The 22991-nt window shown below is 47.1% G+C and overlaps 1 protein-coding gene across 17 annotated transcripts in view; it reads left to right on the top strand.

Annotated features, from left to right (window-relative positions):
* NPHP4 (nephrocystin 4) overlaps positions 1–22991 on the top strand; it is a 118296-nt gene that overhangs the window by 53150 nt on the left and 42155 nt on the right. For all 17 annotated transcript variants that reach the window (XM_072731108.1, XM_072731115.1, XM_072731112.1 and 14 more), the window contains 2 exons: positions 2226–2408; positions 9017–9155. In XM_072731108.1, coding sequence (XP_072587209.1) covers positions 2226–2408; positions 9017–9155 — 322 coding nt within the window. The remainder of the gene's footprint in view (positions 1–2225; positions 2409–9016; positions 9156–22991) is intronic.

The raw sequence follows: 22991 nt of genomic DNA, 5'->3' as shown, positions 1-22991 counted from the left end.
CTCAGCCACCCAGGTGTGCCATTTTATTTTATTTTTGATCCTGTAATAAACTGGATTTTATAGGAGATGGCTGTTTATAAAGGTAGTCCAGAAATGGTTGAATCACATGGCTTTTTAGTGTCCAGTTTTGCCAATACATTTATAGTAATTTTGTTTTTAAAGAGCAGTGAGTTTATAGTCAACTTTGCACAGTTGCTCAGTACCATTTTATGTCACTGTCATCAGCTAACGGGATGAAGAGCGGCAGGCATTGGCTACGTATTTGACACGTTTGAAGTGTGGCAGAGTCATATGCTTAGGCTTCTTACTTTGCTGGTTCTTTGTACTTTCAGGATTGGTGTTTTTTTCTCATTGAACTGGCAGGGACCCGGTTACCCCTGTGACCCAGGCATATGTGGTGGGAGCCTAGCCTGTGATCTGAAGTTGGGCTCCAGTAAAGAATGAGAACAGGCCCTGCTGAAGTGAGGTTGGTCCACTTACAATGGGACTTCAGGAAAAGAGATTAATTCAAGACCACACACTGACTCTGGACATTTATCCCCATGTGACTAGCGATACAGCAGGCTGGGAGACTACCTGACTAAGGAACAGTCTGGATAGTCTGACTTGGGTGAGATGAATGTGCTTCCTTTTCCATATTGGATGCTTCTCATGGATATGCTCGGCTGGGGTGTGGCCTGGCTGACCATTGAGCCATCTGCATTGGGTTCTGGCCAGAGTCCTTTTGTGTATGTGTGCCACAGTCTGCCTTGGACTCAAGCTCAGTCAGTCCTGCCCATGCCACAAGTCCATGCCACAATGGTACGGCAGCTCACCCACGCCCAGCAAGTGAGCGGGGTCTGTTGGGAGCCTTAGCAGCTCTGCCGGAGTCTTGCCTTACTCTGTGGCTTCCGATACAGCTCTCTTCTCCTTGGGGACGATGTCCTTTACCATCAGATGAGGTATGGGCTTCCAACCCTTCTAAGAGCTCGAGGCCCCCTCCTTGTAGGCTGCCCAGCCTCCCTAGCCCGTGGCCCCCATTAAGAGGGCTGTCTGGGTTCACAGATGTGGCTGGTGGTTTAGAGCATCAGAGGGCTTTATCTCAGCCACCTGGATACGACACGGAGTAACCCAGTTCCTTTGCTGTCCTCATCCCAGAGGGGCACAGACAGCTGTCTGCCACATGTGAAGAGGGCATTAAGAGGTGGAATGCTGTGTGCATGCTCCAGGTACTGCCTACACCTTCAGGTTTTCCTCCTCCCACATCACCACTGAGGTGGGAGTCAGGGCAACAGGTGTGGTTGCTGCCTCCTTGGGCTGGATAGGACTTCAATGTGACTCTGGTCAGGACAGCTGTGCTCTGAGGCTGGAAAACACCTGCCTGGGCTCTTGCCAAGTGCCCCGTGGCCTCTTCCTGGGTTCCTGACGTGCTGCCTCCCAAGGAACCTGCGGCATCTGTCAGTCAGAGCTGGGGTCTCTGATGTTGCCTCCCCCAAGGCAGCAATCGCAAGTCTCACTGCCCAGCTGAGCAGGGGTTCTAGGCCTGGAGTGTGACTTTATTCTTAATTCTTTCTGGGTGAATAGATGATGGTGGTGCCATTAAAACTGCTGAGTTGAGCCCTGAAACCGGTTTCCTTAGTGTCCTCATTGCTTTCACTTGGTCAGTGATAGAGAAGGCAGAAGAAGGGACGGTGCAGAAAATTGGACCTGGCCAACTTCCCAGATCCATGGAGGGTCACGTATATGAAATGTACCATTCATTATGAGCAAAAGGTGGTTGGAGAAAATGTGTGCAAATAATACCAAATTGAACTTCCATGGGCATTCTTCATTATTTTCCAGTTTCCTGTCACTAACACCAAGTGTCATTCCTAGTATTTTCCTAATGGATGTGGGCAGATGTAGTCAAGATACATCTTGCTTATACAAGCATGCTTATAGATCTGCACAACAGCCTTGGGGGAACAGGAGGGATCAGAAGGATGGTGTTGGTCTTTAAAAGAAAAGCTGCTACTGCCTTGAGCCAGAAGAAAGATCAGTATAGGAAAGTATAGGTTAGGTTGGAGGCTGCTTCCCTGCCCCCTGCCCCAAGCTTCCATGTTGCCCTCCTCCTGGTCTGGTTCCTTCTGTGTGATCCCTGCTTGGCTGCACTGCTCCCTAGTGACGTTTGCAGGGTTGGTTTGGTGGTAAGTCATGGTGGGTTTGGTGGTAAGTCATGTACCAATGTGCCTCATTTCCCTTCTTAGGCAGCCTCAGTCACCTCTTTGTCCAGTGTGGCGTGTATGCACATAGTTCGCTGGGCTGTTTGGAACCCCTTGCTGGAATCCGGCTCCGGGAAGGTGATCTTACCTCTGCAGGGTGGGATCCGGCCCAACCCCTCACACTGTTTGGTCTATAAAGTAACCCCTGCCAGCATGAGCTCTGAAGAGGTAAGTTGTTCAGATACTTTATAAGTATGAATCTTTTCCTGTGAGCTTCCAGCAAGTCCACACATTTTCAAAACCAGAAGTTGACAGATATGTTTGTGGATATGTGATGAACAGAATTTTTTTCATGTCATGGACATGCCCTTAAAGGACAAGCATGATTGCTGAGTCATAGTTGGCTGTGAACTCACTGAGGCAGGTTTTATCTCGGGGCTTAGGACATCCCCATTCACACAGAAGTCTCAACAAGGTGGCCTGTGGGGCCTGTGGCTTTTATTTGTATGCACTGTGCAAACAGCATCTGCTTCTGTGCTATATGTGTCTTTTCAAAAAGGACTCTTGGAACCTTTTGCTATGGAGAATGAGCTTTGGTGGTACCAGGGTTGTGGTCAGTGCCTGGCAATTGGTGTTGAGCCTGGTGCATCTCTGTGACTTGTTACTCTTGCCCACTGGCCCTTGGCTCCTTCCAGCTTTGCATGGAGGGCGGGCCACAGCAGGAGTTTTTAAAATCCATGTTTGGAATGAAGCTATCTCCAAAACCCCGGTGGAGAAGACAGGTAAAGGGTGGCAGGGCCAGTTGAAGTGTGAGTGAGGGGTCTCCTGCCAGGGAGCTGCAGGTACCCCACGCAGGAAAGCACTGCTCTGGCTGGCCCATCCTGACACCAGTGTCATGCAAGGGTGCTTGGTTCTCCCAGTTGAACTCCTGTACCACACTCTGCTGTTTCAGCAGTGTGGCTGTGAGCCATCTACAGCTCAGTTGTCTCATTTTTCTCAGGTGAAAGGACCATCCCTGGTATTCCATGCATCATCCGTGTGCTGACTCTCGCCACAAATGTTATTTTCAATGTTATTTATGATGTGGGTGATGCTTTGGGGACCTGGATCAGGAACAGCTGATTGTGCAGCTTCCCTTCTTATAAGGATGTCTCATTATGGGAGCACATTTTGCTGCCTTCCCCCATGGACTAGTCTGAGCCCTTATTATAAAACTGCCGTGAGAGATCCTGGAGCCATTGCCTCTGTCTCTCCCTCTCTGGATGTATATGTGTATGTATTTAAATATATATCTATTCTATTTAACTTTAGCCTTGTCATGCCACTACATCTCCTTCACTCCCTGAGTGTGTAAACTGCATTGGGGATGAGTATGGAAGGCTTGACTATCTTGAGGACACAAATATATCAAATTCTGCCATTTTTCACAAGGAATATCACTTCTAATTGGGTTATCTCACCCTCAGCACTGCTGACATTTTGGGCCAGATAATTCTTTGCTGTGGGGGTTGTCCTGTGCATTGGAGGATGTTCGTTACCAGCCCTGGCCTCTGTCTGCTGGATGCCAGTAGTGTGCCCCCAACTATGATAGACTGAGTTGTCTGCAGACGTTGCCAAATGTCTCCCAAGGGCAAAATCGCCTCTAGTCGAGGATCACTATTCTAAAATACATAACTAATTAAAATAATGAATAAAACTGGCCATAAACTTAATTCTGCTTCCTCCTCTGCTTCTTCCCATTGTGTCTTCTACAGTAGCGCCAGCATGTCTGGGCAGGTAGTGTGGAGGCTTAGGGTCAGAGATGCCCCTGAGTGAGGTGCACCTTGTCTCTGCCCCTACGCCAGGTCATTCTGTGTCTTACCCCTTCAGTGAACTTTTACTGAGCACTTATACCCTTGGAAAAAGATCCCCAATTCTGTGAACTTACAGTTAAGGGGAATTGGCAGATACTAATCAGAGAAAAGTATAAATATTAGAAACATCCCATAATTTTTGGCTACATAAATCTGGGGGTTTCTGTTATTATTTTGATGTTACTGTGAAGCTAAGTAGTCCATTATGATTATATTTTCTTTCTTAACTTCTGTATTTTTCCTTTGAGCAAATAATTGTCTTTTAAAAAAAATTTCTATCTCCAGAGGCAGCCATTTTCAACTCTTCGCTCTGACTTATGATATTTACTTTGTTTCCAAATATTATGCTTCTGCTATTTCTTAGGTTTATCAACTTTAGACATTATATATTGACTTCCAATAATGATAAATGAGAACTTGTTTGATACACTCCTGAGCTCTTTTAAGAAACTACTCTGTCCTCCCCCTGAGGGGTCTTGGCTTCAGGGACTGTTTGTTCCCAGAAGTGTGCAGCACAGTGGGGTCTGGCTGGAGGATTATAAAGTCCCAGACAGGTTTGGGGAGGCTATGGAGAGGGAGAGGCTCGGAAAGCAATCCCATAACATTGTTTAAGAAATGCTGGGTTAACCCTCAGGCTGCCTGAGTCTGACCCTGAACTACAGTTCCAAAGACGCTGAGAACTGACTGTGGCTAGGCCTCCAACCCCGTTCCAGAGTTTCCCTGGGTGGATCACATGCAGGAGGGATCTGAAAAGCATTGCACAGGGGCTGACAATGCATAGAAGGCTGGTTGGAAACTGTGGCCTGAACCCATTGAGCTGATTCGTGAAGAAACAAAAATATCACCATTCTCCACAGAATTTAAATGAGACTCAGAGTCTCCTAACATAGTATTCAAAATGTCTGTGATATAATCTAAACGTAATTGAGATGCAAAGAGCCAGGAAAATCTCAACTTTCAGAGAAAAGACACTCAACAGACACCAAAACATTCAATGTAAACACCAATCAAAAGAAAATAGGAGGGCAACCCGGGTGGCTCAGCGGTTTAGTGCCGCCTTTGACCCAGGGTGTGATCCTGGAGCCCCGGGATTGAGTCCCACATCGGGCTTCCTGCATGGAGTCTGCTTCTCCCTCTGCCTGTGTCTCTGCCTCTCTCTCTCTCTCTCTCTCTGTGTCTCTCATGAATAAATAAATCTTTAAAAAACAAAAACAAAAACAAAAAGAAAACAGGAGTGGCTGTATCAACACCAGACAGAGTGGACTTTGGAGCAAAGCAAATTTTCAGGAATTAGGAAGGATATGACATATGATAAAAAAGTCAATTAACCAAGAAGACATAGCAGTCCTAAAGGTGTGTGCATCCAGTATAGGCAGAGCTTCAAAATACATAAAGCAAAAACTAATTACTAGAAGTGAAACGACAAATAGACAAACTCATAGTTATAGTTGGAGACTTTAACATTGCTCTAAGTAAACCAGGGAACATAGAGAAAATCACCGAGGACATAAAACAGCTAAAGGACATCATGAACCGTCTGGATCAACATGACGTCTACAGAACTCTGCACCCAACAGCAGCAGAACACACAGTCTTTTCTAGGGCACAGGGAACACTCAGCCAGACCACATCCTGGGCCATAAAACAAATCTTCATGATTTCTAAAGAATTGGAATTATATAGGGTACATTTTTCGGTCATAACAGAATTTAACCAGAAGTCGGTAACAAAGATAAGATTAAAAAGTATAGGCATTTGAAAAGTAAATAATACATTACTAAATAACCCATAGATCAAAGAGGAAGACTCAGGAGGAAATAGAGGATGTTTTGGACTGAACAAAAATGAAAATACATCAAAAGGTGGAGGATGCACTTGACATGTGCTTCCAGGGAAATTGATAGCATTAAGGGCTTGTGTTGGAACAGAAGAATGGTCTTCATTCAGTAATCTTATCTTCTACTTTTAGGAGCTTGAGAAAGAGGAACAGGGACACCTGGGTGGCTCAGCAGTTAAGGGTCTGCCTTCGGCTCAGGGCATGATCCTGGAGTCCTGGGATCAAGTCCCACATCGGGCTGCCCGCATGGAGCCAGCTTCTCCCTCTGCCTGTGTCTCTGCCTCTCTCTCTTTGTGTCTCTCATGAATAAATAAATAAAATTAAAAAAGAGAAGAAGAACAAAATAATCCTAAATCCAGCAGAAGAAACAGAACAAATAGAGAACGAAAACAGAGGAAATCAATGAAACCAAAAACTGAGGCTTTGAAAAGATCAATAAAATTGATAAATGTCTAGCAAGAGCGACAACAGGAGAGGAGGACTCAAACTGCTGATGTTAGGAGTGGAAGAAGGACCAGTACTACTGGCCCCACAGACATCAAACAGACAGCAAAGGAACACTGTGAGCAATTCTGTGCCTGTAAACTTGGCAATTTTGATGAAATGGATCAGTTTATCTTAAATCAGAAATGATCAAAACTCACCCAGGATGATGTAGACAACCTGAGTAGTCCTATGACCATTATAGAAACTGAATTCGTGACTAAAACACTGTTGAGAACATCCAGGCCTATTCACTGTGAATTCTACAGAATGACTTAAGGAAGAGAAAGAAGAGTAGTTTAATATGGTCTCCCCCAGGAAATAGAAGGATGGGAACATCTCCTAATTCATGTAATGAGGCTTGTGCTGCCCTGATAATAAAACCAGAGACAGCATAAGAAGACCATGGACATGTATCCTTCATGGACACAGATGCAAAATAACCAACAAAATGCTAGCAAATAGAACCCAACAATGTGGAAGGAAGACTAGGCCATGACCAAGTGGGGGTTTATCCCAGAAATGCAAGAAATCAATAAATATAATTCACCATACTAATAGCCTAAGGGAGATGAACTGTATGACACATGAAAGGCATTTGATAAGATTTATTTAACACTGACTTATGATAAAAACTGTGAGCATACTAAGAGTAGAAGAGCAGTCCCTCTTCCTGCTCGGGGGGCATCCACACAAACCCATCAGTGAGCAGCCTATGGAGTGGTAAGAGTTTGGGTGCCACCCACCCTAAGATCAGGGATAAGTGAGGGATGTGCACTCAGTGTTCAGCATCATACTCAAAGTCCTAGCCAGGGCGTTAAGGCAAGAAGACAAAATAAAAGACACATAGATTGGAAAGGGAGAAACAGAACTGTACTTGCTTGCAGGCAGCATGATTGTGTGGAAAATCCCAAGGGATCTACAAAAACCTGCTAGAATGAATTAGTGACTTTATTGAGGTTGCAGGACACAACAGGAGATCAAGATAGAAAAATCAATCTTGGGATCCCTGGGTGGCGCAACGGTTTGGCGCCTGCCTTTGGCCCAGGGCGTGATCCTGGAGACCCGGGATCGAATCCCACATCGGGCTCCCGGTGCATGGAGCCTGCTTCTCCCTCTGCCTGTGTCTCTGCCTCTCTCTCTCTGTCTGTGACTATCATAAATATAAATTAAAAAAAAAAGAAAAATCAATCTTTTCTGTATATTAAGAATGGGCAGTTGATGAATAAAATAAAAAAAACAGTATTACTTATACTTCCCACAGTAAGATAAATCTAACACAGTGTGTACAGGATCTGTCTGTTGTGAACTGTAGCATATTCCCTTTGCTGCATGTCACAGTTCTCGTGTGGTTACTCTTGGGTGAGATCACAGAGGACCCTAAGTAAATGGAGAGACACAGCATCTTTATGCATGGGAATATTCAGTTTGTTGAAGATAGAAATTCTCCCCTAATTCATGTACAGATAATGTAATTTTATTCAAAATTCCAGTGGGATTTTTTTTTTTTTTGGTCTACATGTAGAGAAACTGATCCTAAAATTTATACAGAAAGTCTCAGGAATTATTATTTTTTTTTTTTTAATTTTATTTATTTATGATAGGCACACAGTGAGAGAGAGAGAAGCAGAGACACAGGCAGAGGGAGAAGCAGGCTCCATGCACCGGGAGCCTGACGTGGGATTCGATCCCGGGTCTCCAGGATCGCGCCCCGGGCCAAAGGCAGGCGCCAAACCGCTGCGCCACCCAGGGATCCCAGTCTCAGGAATTAGAAGAGTCCAAAGAACTGTGACGATAGCAGTGATGTTGGAGGAATCCTTCCCCACAGTTTGACACTTGGAGTAGAGCTGCGACAACCACTGTAAGGTGCTGTTGCTGCAGGATTGGCATATAAATTGGGAGCGGAGTACTCCAGAAGTAAACCACGGTGTCCTATAGGATTAAATATACATGTACCACGTGACCCAGCAATCCTGTTCCTAGAGATATGAAGACTTAGGTTCACATGGACACATGTACCCTGGTGTTTGTAACCACCCAAACTGAAAGGAGCCTAAATGTGCTTAAATGGATGAATAAACCATGCACATGGCACCATAGAATACTGCTCAGCAGGAAAAGGAACCAACTATTGATACGTACTACTTACTGGGGTGAGTCTCATCAGCATTATGTGGAGTGTAAGAAGCTAGGCTTAATTATATATCCTTGGGTTCCGTGTCTGTGGCATTCTGGAGAGCCGAGGCTGCCATGACAGGGAGCAGCTCAGAGACGGGGGGTTGGGGGAGTCAGACTGGGGCAACACGAGGGATTGTTTGGGTGATGGAGCCACGCTGCACCCCGACTCTGGTAGTGGGTACATGTGTTGAACAGAACTATATACCAACATTTAAAAGGTCAGTTTTGCATAGGTTTGTTTAAAAACGTGCAAAACTGGGGAAATGTAATTTCTCCTTGAGTAAGAGCCATTCTGTGCTAATGTGGTCTTCTGGGATTTCAATGCCACGGCTGATTGTTTCTGCTCAGAAAGTGACTTGATTATGATCTGAGAACCCGGGGCTTCAGGAATCCCTGGTTTTATGTAGACTTTGGGGCTAGTTGCATTGTAATAGAAGGGCACCGATGAAAGGAGGCAGCTGCCATTGTTCTTGTTTTGATTGTAGGTGCAGCAGGTGGAGTCAGGGACTGTCCAGTTCCACTTCTCGCTGAGCCCTGAGGGACACCTGGACACACCCACGGGGCTGGTCCACAGCCCTGAGGTGGAGCGGCAGCCCTCCAGGAAGCCACCCACATCTCCTGCAAGTAAGTGTTTGCAGAGAACTGACTTTTTGAGCACATAGCATGACTTCCATCTGTTCTTAAGGAAAAATACTTAGTCCAGTACAATAACAATTATCAGATAATTGCTACAGATTGCTTTAATTGGAGTCAGTTGGTTGAGCTTTTGCTTAATACGGGGATGTAGAATTGGACAGTGACAGAGGGTGGCCAAGTGCATTGTCACCTGTGTCTTGCAGCCCCCTGACTAGAGGCTTGTGGAAGGCTCTGCCAGTGACACCTAATGGGCACTTGGCATGGGAGTCCTAGAGACATAGCGTTGAGAGTAAGAGTTTGACCGAGAGCCACGGGCTGCCATCTCTGGGTGGTGTTGTTAACGTGCTGTACATTTGTTGTTTAGAAAAGGTGCTTTTTACTCCCTTGAAGCATTCCAAGAATGGGATGTCTGATCTCAGCTGGCGACTTTGAGGAGAGTGAGGGCTACCCTCAGAGCAACATCTTCCTGGGGGCAGTGATGTGTCTGCATGTGTGCAGGTGGCGGAGGAGCGAGGGTGGCTGTCAGCCTTGTGTCTGACTGGCCTAGCACCTGCTGGTCAGGGCCTCTTGGCTTCTGCCTCACAACCCCTAAGGACCATAACGACCCCTAAAGACCCCTGTGCCAGCATCTGACTGAGAAGCCCATGGGTCAGGCCCCTGCAGGGATGATGTCAGAGGGGTGTTGGTGAAGTTCACTTGGCAGGGCACTGAGCCTCAGGCACCTGAGGCTTCTAGAGACTGCTCCAGCTGGAAGAATGTTCTAGATATAGGAAGTTAGTCTCTTAGAAAGTTAGAAAGGTAGGCACTGAACTAATGTAAGCTCCCACAGCGGGGAGCTTAATCCTATCCATCTTCCCCATGGGTGCTTCTCTGTCCCCAGGGAGGACTTACTGGGGTCTCGGCTGCAGGTCCTGGCTGCTGGAGCAGAGGCACTAGTGGGTCCGGGACTCATTTGGGACTGATTTTTTCTGAGTTGAGAATCTAGTTAATGGAAGGTGGTATTGTTGAATTCAATTTTACTGTTGGTGGAAGCAGTCCCTTATTTCTTTGGTCTGGACCTGGACATGCTGGCCACTGTCTTCATGATCTTCCAAGGTTTTCTGAGGTATCTGAACATATTCAGGTGCCAAACAGTCCGTAGCTTTGGGACAAACCACATCATTGAGTATTTTCCTTCTCAAAAAGGCAGTGCATTTGATGGTTTTAGTTGTTTTGATCTTTCAATTTTTGAATATTGTGCTCGTCACATTGCTCTTGGGATTGCTGTTTACCACCAGTGTGTCCGCTAATAACCACTCTTACCAGTGTAGCCCTGAAAACGTCCAGCACCACAGCCCCGAGGCTGTTGCCAGGATATCTGCTGGAGTCCCTGCAGTGGTGGGCGGAAGACATGGATTTTCTCTCAGGGTTTGTTTAGAGTGTTTCCAGTTTTACTTAATAAAGTCGAATGCATTGAAGGCATAGAACATATCGCTTAAAAATACTAAACAAAGGGTACAATTTATTTCCCACTCATTCTCTTCTGTAAATCTAGCATCTCTTCTTCCTTAACATATATTCATAGTTACATTTAAAAAATAAAACAAGGGGTACCTGGGCAGCTCAGTCGGTTAAGCACCTGCCTTTGACTCAGAGCATAATCCCAGGTCCTGGGATTGAGCCCCTCATTGGGCTCCCTGCTCAGTGGGGCATCTGCTTCTCCCCCTGCCCCTCACCTCACCCTGCTTTTGCTCTCTCTCTTTCTGAAATAAATAAATAAAACCTTTAAAAAATAAAAATAAAAATAAAAATACAACAAATAGTAAGCTCTGAGAAAGGTAAATATGAAAGATAGTATTCCAGATTATAAAAATAGGTAAATGTTATGATTAAATATTTTTGGATTAAGCTACTCAAAAAGGACACTAGTGAAATGTAGTATGTGTAGTTCACCTGTGTCTGTGGAAATGCCAGAATAGATCATGTCCTTGGAGGACATGCCTGTACAGGTAGCTTTTATGGGGAAGATATACTGACTTTTCCTGGAAAGGAGTTTTCAAGGGTTAGTTTATATTGCCACTGTGGTGCTGGAAGCAAGCAGCTGGTTTGTTTGAAGACCTTCTAATCAAATTAATTCTAAACAATGATGGAATTGCCTTATCACTTGGCTGCTTGGGGCGAACACCGGCTGTACCCGCTGTGGCTCTGCGGTCTGCAGGCTTGGGTCTCATTTTCCCAATTGCCTTGACTGTTGTGAGCAGATCTGGGCTTTAAACCCAGTCTGCTGCTTGCTCTGCTTCCCAGAATTATGTTAATTTATTTTTATTTTTATTTTATTTTTAAGTTATTTTAAAAAGATTTTATTTATTTATTTGAGAGGGAGAGAATAGGAGGGTGCAGTGCACCCATAAGTAGGGGGTGGGCAGAGGGAGAGAAGCAGACCCTCCGCTGAGCAGGGAGCCCGACCTGGGACTCAATCCCAGGACCCTGAGATCATGACCTGAACCAAAATCAAGAGTCAGACACTTAACTGAGCCAACCAGGTGCCCCAATGGCTCAGTTTTGATTGAGTCATTTTATCCTAATTTGGATTGTATTTTCCTGTTTATCTGCCGTCAGTATTTTTTATTGGATTACAGATATTGTGAATTTTCTTTGATTGAGAGTGCTAAATAGGTTTGTATTTGATGAATACTCTTGAGCTTTGGGAACAGTTTGATCCTTTGGGCTCTTGCCCTTAAGGGTTGTTAGGTGGGACCAGACCAGCTTTTAGTCCGGGGCTAATTATTCCCCACGACAAGACCCCGTTGTGTGCTCTGCCTGACATCTCCTGAATTACGAGGTTTGCCAGTTTGGCCTGTGCAGTAAGTCTATTTCTGCCCCATGTAAGCACTGGGGACTGTTCCAATGGCTCTGGCCCCAGCATTGGGTACTTTCCTGACCAGTCACCTACTGAATTCTAAAGGGGAGCCTCTGTAAATGACCAGAGCTCTCTTTCTGTGCACCTTGTCTTGTCTGGCACTTGGCCCTGCAAATGGGAGCTTCCTCGGTCTTCTTGGACATTCAGCTCTGTTTTCTCCACTGGGGGCCCCTGGTGCCCCGTCTCCCTGTACTGTGGCCCACAGACTCATTAGCTCCTGAGAGTTGGGGTGGTTTCAAGGCCCACTTCTTTTGTTTCCTGTCTCTGAGGATCACTGTCCTTTGTTGCCTGAATTCTAATGTCTTGAGGCCAGTTGTTTCATATATTTTGTCCTTTTAAAAAAATTTGTTTCATGGGGCAGTCAGTCTGGTCCCCATTTGCTTATTCCACGTTGGTGGGAGGCAGATGTCTTTGCCTGATATTGGTGATTTCTGGGCTGCTGAGATCCTCCACCCCGGGCCTGATGGTCTAGTGGTTTTGAAAGTTTTCCTGGCTGCTCTGTGCTACTGTGATTCACCAGCTATGTTGTGTGTTTTCATGACTTCTGAGTTGGGCTCATGCTCTATGCTGCAGTGTAGTCCCTCGTGCACTGCATTTATTTTACTTTGAAATAGATTCTTTTTTTTTTTAATTAAAAAATTACATGATCAAGAATAGCCAAGGCAATTTTGAAGTAGAAAAGAGGCTTCAGTTTTCCTAATTGGCAGATTTATAGTTATAGTAACTAGAACGGTGTGGCATCGGGGCAGAAATGGACAGATAAGAAGACAGAGTGTGATGACTGGACACTTTATAGATGAGTGTATTACTTTACTCTTATTGTTGTAACAAATTACCATAAATGTAAAATGGCTTAAAATAGCATGAGCTTGCTGTCCCACAGTCCTGGAGGTCAGAAGTCCAAAAGGGGTCTCACAGGCTAAGGTAGAGGTCTTGGTGGGGCTGGTTCCTTCCAGAGACTCCAGGGCAGGCTCCACCTCCTTGCCTTTCCAGCCTCTAGTAGCCTTTGGCTCCTTCTCCCCTCTTTGAAGGCAGCAGTGCAGTTTCCAAATCTCCCTCTGACTCTGATCCTCCTGGCTCCCTGGCACTTACCAGGACCGCTCTGACTGCTATGATAGCATTGGGCCCACCCGAACATCTAGGATGGTCTCTCCGATCAGCAGCCATGATTACCGGCAGTGCAACATCACATTGCCAGGCTCTGGGGGTTAGGATGTGGGTATTTCTGGGGTAGGAAACATCGTTCTGCTTACCACCAGGAATAGGGATGGACCAGTCACTTAACAGTGCAGGAATGCTTATCCATAAGGAACATATAAAATTAGATCCTAATTTCATACCTTGTGCAAAAATAAATTTTAGGTGGATTATGAAATAAAACTTTAGAAATTTTAGAAAACTCTAGAATTAGAAGATTAGAAAGAAGAAAGGCTATAGAAATAGCTGTTCCAAATCAATAAGAAATAACGGTAACAGGAAAGAAAAATGGGCAAAGCACATGAATAGGGGATTTCTATGGAAGAAGCCAGAGGGGCCCGTAAGCATGAGACAGGGCTCAGTTATCAGTCGTGATCAGAGAAATGCACAATAAAATGAAGAATCATCTCATACTTCACAACTGGAGAAATGTAGCTGCCTCATATACAAGGTTCATGAGGATGCTCATGGGGAAGAAGGGTCTTACCACGCAAGCAGGAACGCTATATGGACAGCTGCTTTGAAGAGCAATTTCATAATATTTAGTTCATACCCTGCTAACTCAGAAGTGCTGTTTCTAGACACCTGTTGTTGAGAGCAGCTGGTTCCTGGGTACATGGTGGCCTGCTCACTCCTCCCCCTGGGGGTGGATAAACGAGCTGGTGTATTTGTACAATCAGATGCCGTATAGCACTCAGAATGAACCAAGAAGGTCTTTACATGTCCTCAGGGGTGAATCTTCAAGACCACGTGAGGAGTGAGGACAAGTTCTGGAAGGAAGTGTACAACGTGGCAGCTTTCAGTAACTTTGAGAACAGTTGCATGTATCATTGACTGGTGCATGTGTGCTAATTGGATGACCCTGGACCCCTTGCTGACTGTCTCTCTTCCTCAATTTTTTCAGCTGTAAAATGGGATGCAACAAAGAACTGAATAGGAAAGAATAAAACTTGAAAAGCCTTAGAAAAAAAATTAGAGGATATTTTTGTGACTTTGGGGTTAGGAAAGCTTTCTTTTCTTTCTCCTTCCTTCCTTCCTTCCTTCCTTCCTTCCTTCCTTCCTTCCTTCCTTCCTTCCTTCCTTCCTTCCTTCTTTTTAAAGATTTTATTTATTTTAGAGAGAGAATGAGAGAGCACATTTGCATGATCCAGGGAGGGCAGAGGGAGAGAGACAAGCAGACTCCCCACTGAGCACTGAGTCCTGCTTGGGACTGGATCTCAACCCCGAGATCATGACCTGAGTTGAAACCAAAAGTCAGACACTCAGCTGACTGAGTCACCCAGACACCTAGGAAAGCTTTCTTAAACAAGCTAGACAATGCATAAACAAAGAAGACTAAGAAATAGGATTATGTTAAAATATAAAACTTTTGTAAGAGAGAAAACTCCACAAACAAGTAGATAGACAAACCTTAAATTGAAAGACAGTTACAGTGCCTACAACCATGAGAAGTTAATTGAAGGAATTAGAATATCAGAAAGAAGCAATATTATAGGAAGAGCTCCTGCAGATCAGTAAGAAGGAAACAACTGGAAAGAAACACAGACATGGTCCACCAGAGGTTGTAGGGAGGATTGAGTGGGCAAACATCTGTGGATGCGCTCAGGATGGCCTGGCACTGGGCAGGCTTCACGGCTGCCGCTGTCATCTCTGGCTGGCACCATCGCTGGGCAGTGCCACCTGCTCATTCCCCTTTTAGCCGCTGGCCCAGTGAAACAAGGCGGTCCCCAGGGCAGGTGCAAATGCGGCACATCTCCATGGAGAGTTTGACCCCAGAGTCTTCAGTGGACACAAACCAGTGCCTGTGACACCATCCAGGGAAGTGGGTCCTCATTGGGCCCCGCACATTCAGTGTTAACTCTGTTTCTACCATTATTTTTGTTTGTTTCTATCATTTTACATTAGCCAGAAATTAAGGCAACACTTACTAAGGTAGGGTTTGCTTAGTGGCTCTCTTTCTTTCCTCCCTCCCTCATCCATTCTGCAAATCCTTACTGGGATTCTGTGATGTGCCAGGTACTTTTTAGGCTCCTGTTCTCACAGAGCTTATGCTTTAATTTAATTTATTAGTTAATTTTGATTTTATTTATTAGAGAGAGAGAGCATGTACACCCACAAGCATGGGGAGCAGCGGGCAGAGGGAGAAGCACACTCTCCCCTGAGCAGGGAGCCTGATGTGGGATTTGATCCCAGGACCCTGGGACCATCACCCGAGTGGAAGGCAGATAGATGCTTAACTGACTGAGCCACCCAGGCACCTAAAAGATCGATTTTAAAAAGAGATAATAAAAAACTACCAAATATTTTAGGTAGCAAAAAGAATAGTGTAGCACCCTGGTACGGGATGTAGATACTAGGGAAGCCATGCATATCTGGGGCAGGGAGTACATGGAAATTCTCTGTACTTTCTGTTCACTATTGCTATGAATATAAAACTGCCCTAAAAATAAAGTCTATTTAAGAAAAGAAACAGAGAGGGAATGACTTTTAGGAAGCTTTATAATCATGTCTGTCTTGATTTGATTAACCTGTGTTCAGGATTTCTGTCTCATCTCCATAATTGAGCTGCATCTGTGGCAGAGGTCAGCCGACTTTAAGGCCAGATAGTAAATATTTTAGGCTTTGTGGGCTGGATGCCCTGTTGTAGCTCCTCATCTCCAGTGCTGTGTAGTGGAAACCATATGAATGAGCTTGGCTGTGTTACAATAAAAGCTTACTCACAAACACAGGTTGTGGGTGGAATTTGACGAGTGGGCCATCACCTGCAGATCGCTCATCTATAGCTTTCTTTTTTGTCATGTCTTTATCAGGCTTTGGTATTTGGAGTGCTCGTTTTGCAAAATGAGTGCGTAGCTAGGGCTCTCTAGAGAAACAGAACCAGTGGGCCATACATGTAGGAAGAGATTTATTATAAGAAATTGGCTCACACCATCAGTGGAGGCTGAGAAGAGGCCCAGGAAAGCTGCTGGGGTAATTAGTCCAAATCCAGAGGCCTGAGAGTGGGGGAAAGCCACCATTCAGATTCCAGTCTGGGTCTGAAGGCCTGCGGAGCAGGAGCATGGAGGGAAGGAGATGTGTGTCCCCCATTGATAGGCAGGAACGCCCAGTTCTTCCTTCCTCCCCTCTGGTGTTCCTCAAGCCCTCAACACATGAGATGATGCCCACCCACACGGGGGCAGGGTGGGGGGGGGCAGAGCACGTCACTCAGGGGGAGTATTCAAATAGGAATTTCATCTGGAATCATCTCCACAGACACGCTCAGAATGATGGTTGGCCACCTGTCTGGGCCCCTGTGATTCATCTAGTCTACCTGACACATAAAATTAATGATCAGTGGTTTAGTGCCGCCTTCGGCCCAGGGCCTGATCCTGGAGACCTGGGATCGAGTCCCACGTCGGGCTGCCTGCATGGAGCCTGCTTCTCCCTCTGCCTGTGTCTCTGCCTCTCTCTCTGTGTCTCTCATGAATAAATAAATAAAATCTTTAAAAAAATTAATCATCACAGTGAGTTAGGATGCTTTCTCTCTTTTTCTGGGCTTTAAAATAATTTCAACAAAAGGCAAGACCTGTTTCTTGAAGGTTTGGTAAAACTTGTCTATAAACCATCAGGAACTCAGTGCCTTTGGGAAGGATTTTCTGACCATGCCAACCTTGAAAACAACGAAGTTATTGAGTAGCAACTCGGTTTATTCCAGAACGGCAGAGGAATTACAAAAGGAGATGTGCAGACCATGGTGAATCATAGGCCAGTTGAGAGACCAGAGAGCAAGGGTCCACTAATAGAGGGGATAGAGGGAAGGAGGAGGCTGGAAGGGATGGTTTTGAACAGGAGTTTGTGAGGAAAAGAGAACTCCATGTGGTGGCTTCTCATTGGTTCTGGGTCCCTGCAGGTACCCAGATGGGACCCAGTGGGGGATGGCACCTGCTGACCCTCCACTCCTTCTCCCAGCTCAGTGGGGTTTCCTTAGCTCGTTTTCACCACCTTCAAGTTTCTTTTTTTTTTTTTTTAAGGTTTTTTTATTTATTCATGAGAGAGAGAGAGAGAGAGAGAGGCAGAGACACAGGCAGAGGGAGAAGCAGGCTCCATCTAGGGAGCCCGACGTGGGACTTGATCCCAGGGCTCCAGGATCACACCCTGGGCTGAAGGCAGGTGCCAAATAGCTGAGCCACCCAGGGATCCCCTACCTTCAAGTTTCTATTATGGTTATGGCTCTATTTAGGTTTTCCATCTCAGCTCAGGTTAACTTTGGGGATATATATAGTCTATAGATGAATGGATCCTGGGATAAACTTGTATGTAATGTAAATATCCTAATTTCTATCTCTGCGTGGATTCCTTTGCCATTCCTGGTCTCCTGGTGAGTGTCTCCTTCTCTTGGGCAGACTCATCAGAGGTGTTTACCTTTTATCTTCTGTAGGGAGTCGGCTCTTGCATACCTTCATTAATTCCTGTGCTGTTTTGAAGTTTCTAATTGTGTCTTTCATTTTAATCTAAATAATTTAATTTTATAATTTAATTTTAATTTTATATGCTTTTGCTTTTATTAATCCCTTCTTTTTTTAAAGTTTTAAAGAAGTTGAATGCTTAGCTTATTTACATTTGCCTTTTTAAAAAAATTTTATTTATTTATTCATGAGAGACACACAGAGAGAGAGAGACAGAGATAGGCAGAGGGAGAAGCAGGCTCCCTGTGGAGAGCTCAATGCGGGACTCGATCCCAGGACCCTGGGATCCCAATCTGAGCCAAAGGCAGCTCAACCATGGAGCCACTGTCCCTCCATTTGTCTGTTTAATAAAACATTTCAGGTCCTGTGGTTTCTTTCCAAGTACTTCTTTGACTCTATTTCTGACATATTGATCTACAGTGTTCTTATTTTCTAAATGATTGGTTTCAATTTCTATTTTCCTTTGACCTTGAATTTAGAAGTTTAGAAAAAATAGTCTTGCATTGAAATACCCAGAGTAAACTGCTTATGTTTGGAGCCCGGCGCAGGCATCTCCCGGGCATAGTGTGCTCTTCCACAACTCTCTGATCTTGGGACACCTGTTGTTTATTCCATACTGTTGTGTGTCTCCTCTTTCCTCTGTTGCCCTCAGAATGAATCAGTCCACTTTGCCATGGTGACACATAATCCCCAGATCTCACCGCTTTAAAACAAAAGGCTTTTATTTCCTGTTTTTGCTCCACATCCCCTGCAGGTTGGTAACAACTCTGTCTTTCGTGGTCACAGATGGCAGGCATAGTCTGAGTTCTGCTGGCCATAGCACCACGAGGAAAGGGACATGTCGGAGGTGCCTGCCCCGCAGTCAGTTGCTGTGGCATGGAAGTGACACACAGGACTCCTCCGGCTCCTGGCTGAGAGTGAGCCGGGTGGCTCCATCTAGTGGCAAGTGCCCTAATTTGTGCCCTGATGGTGAAGAGGTGCAGATCTTTGGTGTGGGCACTTGTCTAACCCCGAGCACTGTCCTAGGAGCATCTCACGAATGGGGCTGTGTGTACTCCTCTTTCTATTTCCCACCGGGGTCCTGGGCCAGGAAAGCACTGGGCACATGTTTGCAGAGCTGATGTGAGGCTGGCTGTGTCCTGGCACTCGGGTTCTGTCTCTCTGTCTGCCTTCCACACCCGGTCCCCTTACCGTCCAGCTCTCCCATTGTTAGCTTCCTTCCAGGAAGGGTTTCTCCCCATAGCGACCCCAGGAGCTCTGAGGTCACCCTGGGGCTTAGGGAGCCCAGCAGAGAGAAGTCCAGTTCAGGTGTTCCATGAACGTCTTGAGATGGAGCCTTCACTCTGCTGTGTCCCCCACCATTCCCCGTGTGGTTAAGAGCTGGGAGGGTGCTTCTCCAACTGGAAGCCATTGCTGCTGCTCTCTGGAGAGAGTATGGAGTCAGGGCATGGAGCTAGCAGATGTGTCAGCCGTGGATTGAGGGCCTGACCTCGTGACTCCAAGTCCAAGGTCATCCCTTGCACTCTGCTGCTTCTGTGTGTGGTGGCACCCCAGCTTGGCAGCTGCTCGTGCATCTTGAGATGCTCAAACAGGCAGATACCAACACTTCATGCCCCTCCTGTGCTGTACGATCGGATGCAGACCAGGGAGAGCTGGCCTGTCCCCTGGACGCTGGCCACCTCCAGCTCCACATGCGCAGCTGGGCACAGAGCAGCACCCATGGGAGGCCAGACATTCTTAGGCTCCAGGGCATGTTGTGGAGGTTCAGGGGGAAGGGGACCCCTCCCCACAAAGACAGCTCGCTTTGGGCTCCAGATCCATCCATTGGCCAGCGGGACAGGTGTCTCCCTGGATGGTTGGGGGGAGGGTGTGTCTCCCCTGTGCAGAGCTTGAGTTCTTTGCAAAGAGACTTGCCATTCCACCCATTGGCAGGTTGCTGGAGGGATCGGGATCTAGTACCGATGTCCTCCATTCTCCACTGCCATTTGGGGCCAGCAGGTCTGCACCGACCCATCCTGATTGCATTTGCTTTATTTAATTTGGATTTTATTGCTGCATTTGTGTTACATTGATGTGATTGCCTTCATCCCAGGTTCATTTGTGTTTAATTGGTGATGGAAACTTTTTCTCCTTTGATATTTACCAACTTAGTCGGTTCTGTTGGAAATCTTGATGACATGAGGCTGTCATGTTAAGTGAGGGACTTCGGCTCTCTGTCATGAATGATCTTTATGTCCTCTCTAGAATTACGAGGGAGCAGAGGCCCACTCCTCACCTCCAGGAAGCAATGCACAGAGCCACTAGAGGGCACTCGGTCTTGGTTTTTGGAAACTCAGAATTTCCCTGACCCATATTTTGCTCTTCAGTGTTCTGGTGGTGTCAGAATGTTGGTATGTTTGCTTCAGTAGATTTGACAAATAGCTGGGTCGAGGGAAATATGTCACCATGGCCTTTCCCGGAATATCCTGAGTCAGGTTCTTGGCATGGTTGTGACCTTCTGTGTGTCGATGCTGCGGGGACGTTCTCTCCAATGGAAGGCTCCCTGCCCCCGGGGCAGTCGTGTCACCCAGGCAGTCATGCAGGACAGGGAGTTTGAACCGCCCAGCTGGAGCCATGTGAATGGGCAGATTTAAAGGGATCCCAGGGTGTGTGTGCTCTGCTGTAGGATGTTAGTGAGTGGCTCAGAGCAGAGGCCTTGATGGGGACGAGTCACTGCTTCAGCCAGCCTTAGGCTTTGGATGCCCCATGGGACTCCCCACTCCTCTGGGGCCTAGTTCGCCGAGGCAGGGCACCTTGCATGTCTGGGTTTTATTTTATTTTTTTTATTTTTAAAGATTTATTTATTTATTTATTTATTTATTCATTCATTCATTCAGAGAGAGAGAGAGAGAGAGAGAGAGGCAGAGACACAGGCAGAGGGAGAAGCAGGCTCCATGCAGGGAGCCCACTGTGGGACTCGATCCCGGGTCTCCAGGATCACACCCCAGGCTGCAGGTGGCACTAAACTGCTGTGCCACAGGGGCTGCCCTATGTCTGGGTTTTATAGAACTGCCAGTAGCAGCATGGACAGAACCATGACACCTTTGTAGTGACGCTCCCTTATCAGCACCTGGGACGTGCATCTTCTCCTGTGTCCTCTGCTTAGTAAACATCTGGGTACAGCACCAGCTTTTTTAGGTGCATGCATCCCTTGCCCCAAAGAGCCCCATGCACCCCCCAGGTCCAGAGGGCAATGCCACTTCCCAGGTGCCAGAGTGCATATTGGTCTGGGCCTAACTTCACAGTATTCTGGAAGCAGCTGGTGTGGGCAGTGATGGGACCTTGGGACATGCAGGTGTGCTTGGGACACATGTTCCTCACTGTCCCTGCCTGCCCTGCCTGCCCGAGCAACAGGTGGCCGGTGTGGTGGGGCTGGTGCAGCTGCAGGTGTGGATGCTGCGGGCAGGCCTGGGCTCTTCTGTGTGCAAGTCCAGCCCCTCTCCAGCTATAGCCCCCTAGTGCCCTGGGCCACCCGGCATCCTGTGTGCTGGAGGGCCTCAGCCACCTTCACTCTGAGCAACTTCTGCGGTGAGGCCCAAGGCCACCCCGTCACTGAGCTGCCTGTTCCTTTATCTCTACACAGATTTTGTTTATGTCCCTCATTTCCTGTGATCAGTGTCTTAGGGAGCATGGTTTTTTACCCCCAGATAGTTAGAAATGAGGGTCTTCAGGTGGATTTGCCGTATGAATTCTTAGTGTCTAAAGAACCTTTAAATAGTGATTAAAGCCTTATTTACAGGGCCCAGTGGGACACTTATTTTTCCCCATCTTTCTTTAAATCACAGTGACTCTGTCTTGAGCAACGATGAGCCCTTCTTCCCTTTTGGGGCAGCTGTTCCCCCATCCTCTAAGATCGCCAGACCCCTTGCTCCCGGGATGAGGCTTCTGCCAGTGAAGGCCTGACCTGCAGCTAGACCTAGGCGGACTTGTGAGCACCCTTCCTCAGGCCTGCCTCAGTTTCTCCCCAGAATGCACAGCCATGTTTCAGAGAAGCACTCCTAGGGAGATAGCTGGCATTTGGGACAAAGGGCTTCAGTGCTCCATGCTACTCAGGTCTGGCCCATGGTTGGTGATGATGGACAGGGAGGAAGTTGCACTGTGGGCTCCCCAGTGCTTCTGGGGGGACTTCTGTGCCCTCCAGCCTGGGGGCTTTCTCCAGGAAGACCGCTGCCTGGCCTTCTGTTCACCTGTGCACTTGTCTTTATATCCTCTGTGATCCTGTCTGGTCCCCTCACCAAAGTGCTTTCTGGGCCAATTTGATGTTTCCCATCTGTGTGATGCTGCAGGTGTGCCCTCCCGGCAGAGAAATCACCTGGTCACAGGTCTTTATGTGACCCTGTGGGACACAGATAGCCCAGGTGTCAGTGGAGGCAGTTTGGGCTTCTAGAAGCTGAATTGACAGGAAGGAGGCTTGGACGATTGAGCTTCTGTTGACTGTGATTTTCAGCGAGTTGAGGCTGATGGGGGAGTAACAGAGTGTCTTCAGACAGGTGGTGAATCTTGCTGGAGCAAGAAATGTGAGCTGCTCCTTTGTCTCAGGCAGTCAGTGGGGACCTGTCCACACAGCATTAGCCCTGGTGGTGGGGGAGCCACTGGTCTGGTCCCTTCCCATTTCCTGCAGTTTCATCCTTGTGACCAGAGTCAGCCTGTGGGGTTTTCCAGAGTCCCGGTATCAGGTGGGATACGGAGGACTCAGTGGCTCTGTAATGCTTCCCACCTTGGGATGGGCAGTGAGCTGCCGCCAGCACTCTCAAGTGGAGGGAGAGGTTCTTGGCTGCTGGAATCCTCCTCCACACTTTGCTTCTGGTGAGATGACACCTTTCTTGGGAGCACAGCTGGATCCACGATCTGCTGTGAGCTGGTTTCGGGGGTGAAGGCTTGCAGGCCAGAGTGTTTCTAAGTTTCTGGGAAGCGCTCTGACTTGGCTTGTGAGGATGGGGCTGGCCCTTGGACTTGGCAGGAGGATGGCACCTTGGAGCCTGCAGGAGCCAGCCTTGGCATCACCAAGGTCAAGGACATGCATGGCCGCCGGCCCCTCCCGGGCCCAGCATGCCCACATCTAGAGTGCGCTGGACTCAGGACAGGTTGTGTGCGCTGGGCATCTGCGGGGGTGGAGGCAGGAACAGCAGGGTGCGGCATGTGCATCTGCTTCAAAGTTGCTTACTTAGCACAACAGCAAGTCCACCCTAGTCAGAGGAGTGGGGGTGCCAGGCCAGCTGACCCAGGGCCCTAGCTCTCCAGAGT

Source organism: Vulpes vulpes, chromosome 12 (genome assembly GCF_048418805.1).
Source record: "Vulpes vulpes isolate BD-2025 chromosome 12, VulVul3, whole genome shotgun sequence".
In the NCBI taxonomy this organism is placed as follows: domain Eukaryota; kingdom Metazoa; phylum Chordata; class Mammalia; order Carnivora; family Canidae; genus Vulpes; species Vulpes vulpes.
Note: the sequence above shows the minus strand (reverse complement) of the source record. Positions and strands in the feature narration are given on the sequence as shown.